Source organism: Larimichthys crocea, chromosome XXIII (genome assembly GCF_000972845.2).
Source record: "Larimichthys crocea isolate SSNF chromosome XXIII, L_crocea_2.0, whole genome shotgun sequence".
Lineage (NCBI taxonomy): Eukaryota > Metazoa > Chordata > Actinopteri > Sciaenidae > Larimichthys > Larimichthys crocea.
Window position 1 is genome coordinate 16689032 of NC_040033.1, and position 12218 is coordinate 16701249.

General features: G+C 39.0%; 1 protein-coding gene and 1 long non-coding RNA gene across 3 annotated transcripts; one reads left to right on the forward strand and one right to left on the reverse strand.

Moving 5' to 3' along the window:
- Window positions 1–261: 261 nt before the first annotated feature.
- On the reverse strand, window positions 262–1810 carry LOC113744476 (uncharacterized). The gene is made up of 5 exons (XR_003461565.1): window positions 1686–1810; window positions 1083–1112; window positions 788–866; window positions 628–664; window positions 262–461 (listed from the first exon to the last, which is right to left on the reverse strand). It is a non-coding gene; the product is annotated as an uncharacterized LOC113744476 (long non-coding RNA).
- On the forward strand, window positions 1726–12026 carry LOC104924704 (copine-3-like). Of its 2 annotated transcripts, XM_010738146.3 has the most exons (17): window positions 1726–1939; window positions 2407–2540; window positions 3026–3205; window positions 3665–3739; window positions 3826–3897; window positions 3986–4066; window positions 5733–5822; window positions 6708–6806; window positions 7000–7086; window positions 7179–7238; window positions 7360–7493; window positions 7611–7665; window positions 7811–7862; window positions 7951–8084; window positions 9376–9612; window positions 10033–10145; window positions 10706–10843. In XM_010738146.3, exons 2-16 carry the CDS (start codon window positions 2409–2411, stop codon window positions 10141–10143), a joined length of 1599 nt encoding a protein of 532 aa, XP_010736448.2. In that variant the 5' UTR covers window positions 1726–1939; window positions 2407–2408; the 3' UTR covers window positions 10144–10145; window positions 10706–10843. The 2 variants fall into 2 exon arrangements, with proteins under 2 accessions (XP_010736448.2, XP_010736447.2); XM_010738145.3 differs by lacking the exon at window positions 10033–10145 and having other exon boundaries at window positions 1728–1939; window positions 10706–12026.
- The last annotated feature ends 192 nt before the right edge of the window (window positions 12027–12218 follow it).

Below are 12218 nucleotides of genomic sequence, written 5' to 3' on the forward strand. Positions count from 1 at the left end.
AAAACATTTCTGTTTGCAGTCAGGACATGAACAGTTGGAAAAAGTAACTCGGTCTGCACTGCTCTTTCTGCTTTGTTTCTAAATGAAGTCCAAACTGTGAATGATTCACGTCTCCAAATAAAAGTGACTGAACAAACAGCTCACCTGTAACAAAGAAGACATACACATCAGATCATGATGAGATTAAACATAAAAATAAAAATTCTTCACACTTTCTGCTTTGTTTATCATCTGAAATGTCTCATTTCAATCGTCCTTTTTTCTCTTTTGGAAAGAATCAACATAAAAATGCCACAAATCAAGTCAATCTAGACAAAGTAATGATGAAGCTGCAGTATATTTGTTATCTTCCATTAAAACAAACAAAAAAAAACAATCTTCTGCAAAGTAATTTAATATTTAAGAAATCTTCCTGTTCTCCTTCATGATGCTTGAATCTCAGTCACTGCTTCGACTGCATCCTGTGAAATGAAACAACAGAGAGAGGTGTTAGTGAAATGCCAGCAGGACCTTGAACTTGTCTTTGTAAACTGAAGCCTGATATAAAGTCAGATTAGCTTTCCTTTATGAAATGAAGACAGTTTCCTGTTGAAAGAATAATGTACCAGTCCTCATCCAGTAGCTTACCTTCTCTGGTTTGTTGCAGCATCTCATTTAAAGGCAGCTGAAAGAAAAGGAGATGGGATGAATAAACATGAATAAAAGTTAAACACAAACTTTAAACATTTCAAAGAGACCAATGAGTCTTTAGCTGCACATGATCATATCATAGAAAAGTTGGTCTCACCACTCAAAGATGATGATTGTACAGCAGAGCAAAACGATTCCCAGGATCTTCACTGTGACGTAGACAGGAACCCCAAACTCTGGATAATCGGATGGAGAATATGTGGTTTCAAATCAAACATTTACACAAAAAATAAACAAGAAATCAACAAAACACTATTTTAAAAAGCCGATCTGACATGTTTGTATGAAAACTACATGAAGCATAAATAATAAGTTTGTTCTGATTTGCAACAATCGGCTCAGAGTTTAATCAGAATAATTAAAAGTGACTGAAAGAAACAAGACTCTCTTACCTTGATCTGTTTGAACAGGATCACATAAAGCTGTTGCCATGCATGGAGCAGGCAAGGGTATAGAAGAGAAAAACAGAAACATTTTCACTATAAATTATGATGCAGTTTGATCAAAATCAGTGAAAAAGTTGGTGGTGTGTCATCAGAAATAGTTATGTGATCTACCCTGAGCACAAAGTTACATAGTGCAGAGTGGGAATAAAAGATGTACCATGTTAGTGTAGCATGAAAATGATTTTAAATCTGTAATTTTACAGTAGAAAAGTTACACTATTTAGTATTAACATTTGTTTTAGCTGCCACATTGTATCTGCAGAACAATAATGATAAAGCTCGTGCAGATATGACATCATAGTAGCATTTCCGGTGACACAAGCGCACAGAAATCTTGGATTTATATAATAGAATATAATAGAAATTGAGGAAGCTGAAAAGTATAGATATAGGAACATTTCATTTACACTTTCAATATTTATGTTTATAGCTACCAACTCTACAAGGGTAATAGCTGTAATAGAAAAAACGTATAACTTCCGGTGAAGACTTTCAAAATAAAACTACTAAAATGAACTACGCGCCTTGACTTTTTTGAAACGGGCGTACCGTAGCAGACGTAACGTAGTCTCGTTTATGGTGGGCAGAGCTTGACGATTTAAAGCCGAAAAGATACGGGTGGTAATCCCGTCCTTACTGCTGGCTCAGCTCACACCGCGACATCACCGTTTGTGTTCATCGAAACCGTCTAAGGGCGGAACCACCGTGTGGAAGTTATCTAGACTAACACCACTGAACACCACTCGCCTCTCTGTGTGTGTTTTCTCCCTGCGAGTCCTGTAACGACACCCACACGTCCAGCAGTAAGTACTAATCTAAACCAGCACCGTGTTACATGCTGTGGTTAACATTGTAAACCAGCTATCGACACTTTGCCATCTTCGCTCTCACGCTGTTTATGTCTTCGGTTAGCTGTTTTCCAGTTTTCCTCCTCCACACCAGCTCCACTTCATCAGTGCTTTCGTTATTGTGTCACATTTTCCATGAGAGTAAACTCCGTGGTTTCCAGGCCGTGTCTCAGCGAGGCTCTGCGGTTAAAAAGTTTACATTTGATGCTTGTGGCGTCACGTAAAGTGTTGAGCTAAGGTAAAAAACAAACAAACATTAAAACTACATTCGTCTGCTGCTTTTATTTCATATTTTACAAACAACCCATGTCTTCTTCTCAGGGCCAGTGAACCTTCACTGGCATGTCCACCATTTTACACATTGTATGTGTGGACAAGGCTTAAGTAACATGTTGTGTTCACATGCCTGTGTTTCCTTCCAGACATGGCTGCTCAGTGTGTAACCAAGGTGGAGCTGACTGTGTCCTGTGACAATCTCCTGGATAAAGACATCGGATCCAAGTCAGACCCTCTGTGTGTCCTGCTGATGAGCAGCTCTGATTCTCAGTGGTATGAGGTCAGTAACATGGCTTCATTTAGTGATTTACAGCTCACATTAGTGAACTGGTGTAAAGCTTCCAAAATCTGGTTGATTTTTAGTTTGTCATCCTAAAATAATATTTATTTTGAAAGGCAAAAATCCACTAAGTAACATCCTCTGCTCTGTGAAACAATATTGATTTATAATGTATTCATTATTAATTATTATTACACAGGATATTGAAAGTAGTTCTTTTTTACGTAAGTGTGGCGGTTATGTCACTGCTTCTTTTACGGGAGAAAACCTCAGAGCAGTGTTAATATTTAACCCCCTGATGGAAAATCCAGTGTGGAGAAGTCAGTGTTGTGTCAAGCAGCAATCGCATCATGTCCATTTCCTGTTTCACCAGTGCATGTGTGCCAATGTGTACTGGTTTTTATATCTGTGTTAAAGTCTCTCTTTGAGTGTGTGTATGAGTGTAAAAAAACCCTCATAGCTCATAGTCCAATCTCTCCTAACAGGTGGCTCGCACTGAGAAAGTCCAAAATTGCCTCAACCCTAAGTTTGCCAAAAAATTCCTCATCGACTACTACTTTGAAATAGTGCAGAAACTCAAGTTTGGGATTTATGACATCGACAACAAAACTATTGACCTGAGTGACGATGACTTCCTGGGGCAACTGGAGTGCACCTTGGGCCAGGTAAGGTGTTCTTCTCTTCTTTTGAAAGGACACAACACAGTGTTAACAATACATGTTTTGTACACAGCTTTCACTTGTGTTTAAATTAATGGTGTGGTTAAAGTTTTCATTTTCATTGAATCTAATTTTTACACTTTTGGACCACAGTTTGGACCGCCTGCAGTATAAAGATGCATACTGCGGTGTAATAATAAACCACATACTGCACCATGTTAGAGATCAACAAGAACAACTCTGATAAGCAGTTGCTGCGTAGACCTTCTCAGTAATCCGAGCCCAGATGTTAATTCTGCCTCTTGTGTTGGATGTTATTTGCCTTGTAGTCTGAAAGCTGTTGTGTTGTGCTCACCCCCTGCTCCCTGCTCTGCAGGATGAGCTTAGCAATTCTGTTGCTTTTGCTGCGGCCGCTTCTTCTTTAATAACTGCTTGCTTTTAAAACATTTTTAAACTTGATTTTAGGTTGTGTCCAGTAAAAAACTGACCAGACCACTCGTCTTGAAGAACAAGACACCTGCAGGAAAAGGGACCATCACAGTGAGTGGCAGAGAGAGCTGAAGAGAAATGTTACAGAGTTGTTTGGCTTTGTATGGTTGATTTATTTCCCCTCTAATCTGCTGTAGATCAGTGCAGAAGAAATAAAAGATAACAGGGTGGCGAATTTTGAAGTTGAAGCAAGGAAGCTAGATAACAAGGTATGGATGACTCTTATTGAAATCTTAAAAGCTGTCGTTGATTGTTATATTCAGGTGCTTTTTATTTATCGATGTGTTTCATTCATAGGATTTCTTTGGGAAGTCCGACCCTTACCTGGAATTCTACAAGCAGACTGAAACTGGATGGCAGCTGGCTCACAGGACAGAGGTAAACACTCTGACAGTACAGCAGTGGAAGAAGGCTTCAACTTCCTGTACAAATATTATAATATTAACCTTCTTCCTGTCTGATGTTTACTTGTTGCCTAACACTTTGATTTTATTTGCTAAGGTTATCGTTTTCACTCATAACTGTCTGTGTAAAAAGAGGAATTGCTAATTTTCTAGCTGTGTTCCACCACAGCCTTGGTGATATGCATGTTATGTCTTCCATACTTCCATCATCTAATCAAAAATTAAAGTCATTATTATGGCATGCAGCAGTAGATTTTGTAAATCTCTTCCTGTGCTCTCACCAAACAGCCATGTTGTCAATCCTCTGAGGCCAATTACATTTTTTTTATGGGTGTGATTGAATTTGAGAAATGTGTTCAGTGGGTTTTATGACGTTACATCATAAATTATTATTAATGTTGTTATTATTAGAAAAAATTATAATGATTATAAATCTGACCATCAAAGCTTAGAATTGACCGTTTATTTACAATAAATTAATTCAGTTGTCTTGTGTTTTAGTCTGAATTTCTCCCCTGCCTATCAAGAAAGTACACATTGAAGTAAAGAACCCACGTTGCAATAATCTGTACATTTTCTTTTTTTCTTTCTATAACATCACTCAACTTGATAAATGTACTTGATATGAGAATTTAAAATAAACAGCGAGCTCACCAACCACACTTAAACAGAATTAGGAACGCCAAAGGCAGATGTGGTGACAGTGGCCAAAAGTATCACTTTGCTCAACTGCACTTTTGATCTGGTTTTGAACAAGCAAGAGAAATTATTTGCTTCGGTGCATGTAATAAATAGATGACCTGTACTAGCAGATGTTAACATGTACTGCTAATTAAAGTATGCTGTTTGTCTCAAAGTGTCGAGGCAGCACGAATCTGTACTGTGGATGGTCTTTAGTTAAGTCCAACTTATGTTAAATTGCTTTTATTTAAAACCTTCTTGGCTGCTACAACAGGTGTATCTGCTCTTTAAATTGTGTCTCCTCTGTTCTTCCCTGGAGAAAAATGCAGAACTGTTGGTTCTCCAAATACATAAATGTTTCCACACTTGGTTTCCATACAGTCAATAAAATGGCTTCATTTTAAACCATAATTGGATGAACTAGTAATGTCAGCGCTTTATCATAGGCAAAGCCAGAGACTTTGACCAATAAGTCACAACTTTCCAGCTCTTGTCTCCTTATCTAACACAGATATAAACACATCCTGTGATACCACAAACATTCACCTGAGAAAATGACAGTTTGCAGCCTAAATAGCTGCATATGTGCAGCTCATTTAGTAGCACTTAAATGTATTTACAAAAGTCACTTGGGTCTCTTACTTTTACTCTTACGAACATGTTGCCTGCCCTTGATTTCTGTGCTACAACGAACGTTTGTTCACTTTGTCTCTTGTTCCCCTGCTGGAGCTCAGCCTGCCATTGGTTGTCAAAATACAGACACGGCCTCCAGCCAGCTGAGATAAAAAGAAACATTTCTTTTTTAATAATGAAAAACAACAGCAATACTGTTTTTTAAGTTATTATTTTTGGCAGCCAAAAGGGGAGGACTAAATGTCACTTAAGTCAGACATAAAGAATCCTCATATGTTCCATATAAATGTGTTGTTGATGGAGTATTCTGTATTTGGTGTCCTCAGGTGGTAAAGAACAACTTGAATCCAACATGGAGACCCTTTCGAATCCCCCTGCAGTCTCTATGTGGAGGAGACCTGGAGAAACCTATAAAGGTAATCAAACTACTTAGAAATAGAAATAATATTTTTAACCTCAACTACTTGCAGATCTGGAATATGGCTGTTTAAAATCTTTTACCTGCACTTGCTTTGCTTGTTTTGGTTTGATGTCGGCTGCACTACGTATATCTATGAACATAATGCAACCTTTCTCGAAGGTGTGAAAGTTTCAGGTTAAAATTCTGTTCGCTCTCTCCGATATCTCTAAAACGTGTGAACTGATTGGGGGTCTATGTAGTGCTAGTTTGATGATATATATTTTTCTTAACTTCTGAAGCAAACATGTCAGGAAGGAAGCCAACCATACAGTACAAGTGAGTTACTCAGAGTGCTGCAGTGTTTGTCTTCTTTCATCTTCTCATCACTAAATGGGTGTGAATTGGCCCTCCAGGTTTTCTTCATTCAACTTGAAACTGCCATAAAAACACATTTGTCTCAAACTCCACGTATTCTTCTTTTAGTCATGTTACTGTCAGCGTCTGTCTGGTACACTAATATTCCAGAAAGCTGCATTTTGAATCTCACTGTTGCATGTTTTGTTTCTTCTGTGTTCTGCACCAACAGTGAACTTAGAGGATCAGTTAACCTAAATGACTAAAAACCTTATCTCACTGAACACCCGTGGTGTCTGGCCTTGCGTATAGTTTTGGTTGTACTTGCTCATATTTTTAGAATCCACCCCATTACAATAAAGAAATTTTGTGGCTTCCCAGCTTGGACATTTTTATCGATCTTGTTGTAAAGGAACTATTCCTTCAAGTGGTTTACAGTAAGGTCTACATTTTGCAGTTTAGGTGAACTGAACCTTTTACTTAAATTTATATTTTCTATGTGAAAGACATTCCTTGCATTCCACCTCAGTGTTTTTACTGCTCACAGGTTGAGTGTTACGACTATGACAACGATGGCTCCCATGATCTTATTGGAGCATTCGAGACGACGATGACACGCCTCCAACAAGCATCACGAACATCTCCGGTATGAGTGTGCGGGTTTGTTTGTGTGTTGGTAACAAACTGCTGCTCGTTCTACTTTTCTTTTGGTGGTGTTGTACTTGGATATGTATTGGCAATTGAATTAGCTAAATGTGAATTTCCAAATCCATTACTTTAGTTTTTATGATCGTGATCTTCTGGCATTAACATGGAACCCCATGTTGTTTTGTCCTCAGGCAGAGTTTGAATGCATCAACAGTAAAAAGAAACAGAAGAAGAAAGGCTACAAGAACTCTGGTGTTGTGAGCGTGAAGCAATGCCAGGTGCAGTACTGTGTTTTGAATTTGTATGATTAATATTTGGACTTCAGAAGCAGCAAAGATTTGAGGTTACATGTTCTTATTTTTTCTTTTAGGTGGTGAAGGAGTATACCTTCTTGGATTATATCATGGGAGGCTGTCAAATCAACTTCACTGTAAGTTTTGTCCTCTCTATTGAAGCCTGATTTTTATTTTTAAGGCTAATGACAAATGCATCTGTTATTTACATACTTACATACACTTACATGTCTGCTGGCTCTCTTGATGATTTCGCAGGTGGCCATCGACTTCACAGGCTCCAATGGGGATCCTAAGTCTCCTCAGTCTCTGCATTACATCAGTCCTCAGGGCGTTAATGAGTACCTCTCTGCTATCTGGTCCGTGGGCAATGTCATCCAGGATTATGACAGGTGTGTATGACACATAAGACAACGTTTCATATACATCACAGTATTAGAATAGTTTGGATTTAAATGACCAAGTATTGAGTCACTTATGTACTAGTGTTGTTTGTCCTCACTGTGTAGTGACAAGATGTTTCCCGCCTTCGGCTTTGGAGCACAAATCCCCCCCACATGGCAGGTAAGCTTTATATTTAAATGTGAAACTACACATGCAAAAAAGAGAAGACTGCTGTTTGCATGGAGTTTGAATCCAAAAGAAAAGTCAAATGGTGCTTTGGCACAGGATACGATATCCAATGGATCTGTTGTGTTTTACTTTACAGGTTTCCCACGAGTTTCCTCTCAATTTCAACCCAGCGAATCCGTTCTGTGCAGGTTTGTTTACAAATCACTGCAGCACAGGTGAATTCTGACAGATTTGCAGACAGGTGAAAACAGACTAACTTTGTTTGTGTGTGCACAGGAGTTGAAGGTGTGGTGGAAGCCTACAGGATATGTCTGCCCCAGGTTAAACTCTACGGTCCCACCAACTTCTCTCCCATCATCAACCACGTAGCTTGCTTTGCTAAGCAAGCCCTCCAGCAGACCACTGCATCAGTGAGTACAGTCCTGCATACACAGAGACCCTCCATATTTTAAGTACTTCTCTAACCAAGATGGTTTGCAGTTTTTTTTTGTATGTATAAAACGTTGAATTTTTTAATTTTTACTCTTGCACTGCTAAAACCTGTTATACAAGCTAATTACAATAATTAGACTTATTGGACTAATTTTCTAATTCTTTCTGCATTATTTTCACAAAGGAGTTGGATTATTTGATAATGGCTTGAACCAGAGCAACAGCAGTTCTATTATAATTGCCTCTTTAAGCTATTTTGAGAAGCCAGACTCATAGTTATTGGATTTCTATCATCTGGTGCGGCAATAACTCAGTCCGAATGGATTTGGAAACCAGAGGGCCGCGCTCAAAATAAAGGATGTCCTGTTGTCCCTGAGACAATTAAAAAAAGAAAGAAAATCAGTCATTGAGAGACAATAGTGTTGTCAACTTGGCAGCTTTCTCGCTAGATTTGGCAACTTTTCAGACCTTTTCGGCATCTATTGTTTTTTAAAAAGTGACTAGCAGCAAATATGACAACTTTTACAGACCATCTGGGAAATTCAATTCCAACCTGTGGCCATTTGTGGTATGTCACTCCCCCTCCTCTCTCCCTCCCCTGAATTTCCTGTCATTCTTCAGCTATCAGAAGACAATAAAAGATTCAAAAGCCCCAAAAATAATAACAAAACAAAGACCAGAATGAGTTAATGAAATGATGCAAGTTACTGAAACAATTACCAACAGTCATTAGACTATTCATTATAAAGAATGGAGAAAAAAAGAACTTCAGTTTGGACGATAGTTGTTGAGGCTGCAACATTTTAAAGCAGAATTTGGAACAGGAGGGACGGAGGGCCACCTTTAGACCATGTCACAGAATGTGGACTGGTAGCTGCAGAGGTGCCAGTTCAGGAGGTGGGCCGACACCCAACCCGGCACTACTTGGAGCACCGACTATGTGGCATGCATGTTTCGGGTCAATGTTTGTAATGATAGAATGCGCTAAATGTGTATACCCAGGAGGGGATCTACATCGCAGTTGTGTGCTTAAAAGCTGGATAAATGTAGAACTCTCCTTTTTGTTTTGGCTATAATTAACTTCTTAGGAGTGGCAGGGAATGTCAGTGTTGAATGAAATGTGGTGTGACTCGCCTTTTTGCATTTCATGTATCTCAGTGCTATGAATATGGGTAACAGAGATGCTGGCAGCAGCCAGTGTATAAATGATCCTAAATGATGTCATTCTGTTATTAATCTATTGTCTCTGTTGTTGCTGTCTTCCCAAAGCAATACTACGTTCTCCTCATCATCACTGACGGAGTAATCACAGACATGGATGAGACACGCAGTGCCATCGTCAACGCCTCCCGTCTGCCCATGTCCATCATCATTGTTGGAGTAGGCGGGGCAGATTTCACTGCCATGGAGTTCCTGGATGGGGATGACGGACGCCTGCGCTCTCAGACAGGCGAGGCCGCCATGCGAGACATCGTTCAGTTTGTGCCGTTCAGGCAGTTTCAAAATGTAAGTCACAGTGGAAACATGATAGAGGTTTTATATTACGCATTGATTGATTGATTGATTGATTGATTGATTGATGTTTGCTGTGATTTCAGCAGCTGATTTTTTATTTATTTTTTTTTTCAAAGGCAACTCATTGCTATAAAAGCTGCATGCATTTCAAGCTTTTTCCCTCAAGTATTTCACTGCGTCATTTTCAGTCTACCTGGCTTTATGGTAGATTTATAGCCAAGGTCCTTCTCAGCCAATCTGTGGGCAGACTTATCTACCGTGTCCGAAATTTACCCACCATAGTTTCAAAATCCAAGTATAGTGCAGTGGTGTCCCCAACCAATGCTAATGTGTCAAACTCAGGGATTCCCCACCCTCAACCTTGACCTCACCTAGCTTTCTTGTGTGCCTTGTGTATTTATCTCATTTCAGGCGCCCAGCCAGGCTCTTGCCCAAAGCGTATTGGCCGAGTTACCTCAGCAACTGCCTTCCTTCTTCAGTTTATTCAAACTGAAGCCTCCCCGTGATCCCAGTCCTTCATAGGGGTACCCCAAACATTTCAGTCATAAAGCCCATCACTGCCCTAGCCTGTGCTTATATAAATAACACCCTGTGGAATGCTGCATATAGCATGTCTTCCTTCCTGTCTATCTTTCAGCGCTTTTACTAAAAGATCATCATCAGTACATAGTGAGAGAGATGGTACAATAAAATCGGTTGTACTTTCTACGGATCTGAAGCACTGATGATTGATCCATTAAAGGGAAAACTCTCTAGATCACAAAAAAACATTTAGTGATAGGACAGAGGTTTTGTTTAATTATTTTGTTGGCTATTTTGCTAATTGTAACTGTTGTCTAGCCAAATGCTAGAAAATAGCTACTACTACTTTTGTTGCTCACTTCAACTACAAAATGGAAGCAACAACTCTGGTGGTTGCCCGAAACCACCAGAGGAGTAAAACGTTGGGATTTTCCTTTTAATGGTCTTCATCTCCATGATTCTACACTTTTCATTCAAGCTCCCTTCATTTAATTAAATCAGTGGTGATAATGATCACCTAATGAACCATTTATCTGTTTTAACTCCTCTTTTCACCCTTCAGGCTCCTAAAGAAGCATTGGCAAAGAGTGTGTTGGCAGAAGTACCAGGTCAGCTGGTGGATTTTTTCAATACCATGAAGCTGAGTCCACCCAACTCCAGTTTGGCACCAGCCCCCACAGGGACCATCTGATACCACAAGAAAGAAACCAGACACGGACCAATATCATCTCCAGATCACTTCACACAACTTCATCGCACCATGCAATTACACACAAATGTCCATCCCACACTCTCCTAAGTCGACCCTCTTATTTCACCCCTTTAAAGAAATGCTAACATGGAGCCAGAGACAACCACCCCATTCACACACATTGTACATAAGCGGTGTCAAATTATACCCAGCTGTTGTTAGATATTAATATCCATGTGTGTTTATTTTAGCTGTGCTAACTGTGACTTGAAAAACCAAAACAAGTATAATCATTCCATTATTTTGAAAGAATAAATTAATGGCAGGAAGTGCAGAAACAGAAACAGCTCAAGGATTTGAAAGTTCATTGTCCCTTACAGTAAGTACGCACTAAGACACATCTCATTTACATTGGAGGAGCACTGCACTGGCAACTATGAGTGCCTTTTTTTCTGTCTGTTTGATGGCTTCAAGTTACAATAGTTATGTAAAGGGATCTTACACACAAATATAACGAAATACAGCAAGTTAGTGATGAAGATGTTTACAGCTTTAGAGAAATAGCTGTGGCACTAATAGTAGCATAATTATGTACATACAGCCAAGTAGCTTTGTAATAGCTTCTGTCTTGGCACATGGAGCATATAGTATATCTGCATTAATGCTTATTGTTGCACATGCTTCCTATGCACTCTCCTGTCATAACGTCCTGTACTGCAAAGACCTCAGATTTAGTTATTTTACTCAATGAAATGCCAAACTGTGTGGCCAATTAACCCATGTGAAAACCCAGAGCTAGTTAAACTGACCCTTAAAGTATGACTGACATTGTGTAACTGTAACATAGTGTCATTGTAGATTTAGATGTATTGTGTCAGACTCATTACTCATGGAAGGTTAGGTAGTGTACCATTGTGCCAGTTACTTTGGGTAACTTTGCCAAGGACTAACAGCCAGCCTAAAGCACTGTATTTCTTTAATCCAATGATTTAGCCATTTTGATTATTTTTTTTATAGCTATATAATCAGTATTAAACACGCTGTTGCCATAGAAACTACATACAGTTCTGGTTATTGAACTGTATGTATATTTACTGCAGATGTGTCTGTTGTTCTGTTGTCATATATATATATATTTTCTGTCATACGAAAAAGCATCACGCTAACGAATAAAGCTCTTATTCAATATGAATTCAATGGAACACTTATTTAATTTAAGGCCTTTTGTTCATTTTATGGCCGTTCTCTGTCTTTGCCGTCATCAGGACAACTATTGATATACAGATGACTATAGTAGGTACAGCATGTGATTAGATGACGCAACACCACCAAGTTTGCAGAAATCTGTTAACACTGCAGTGATCCAATATGTTGAAGTACATTG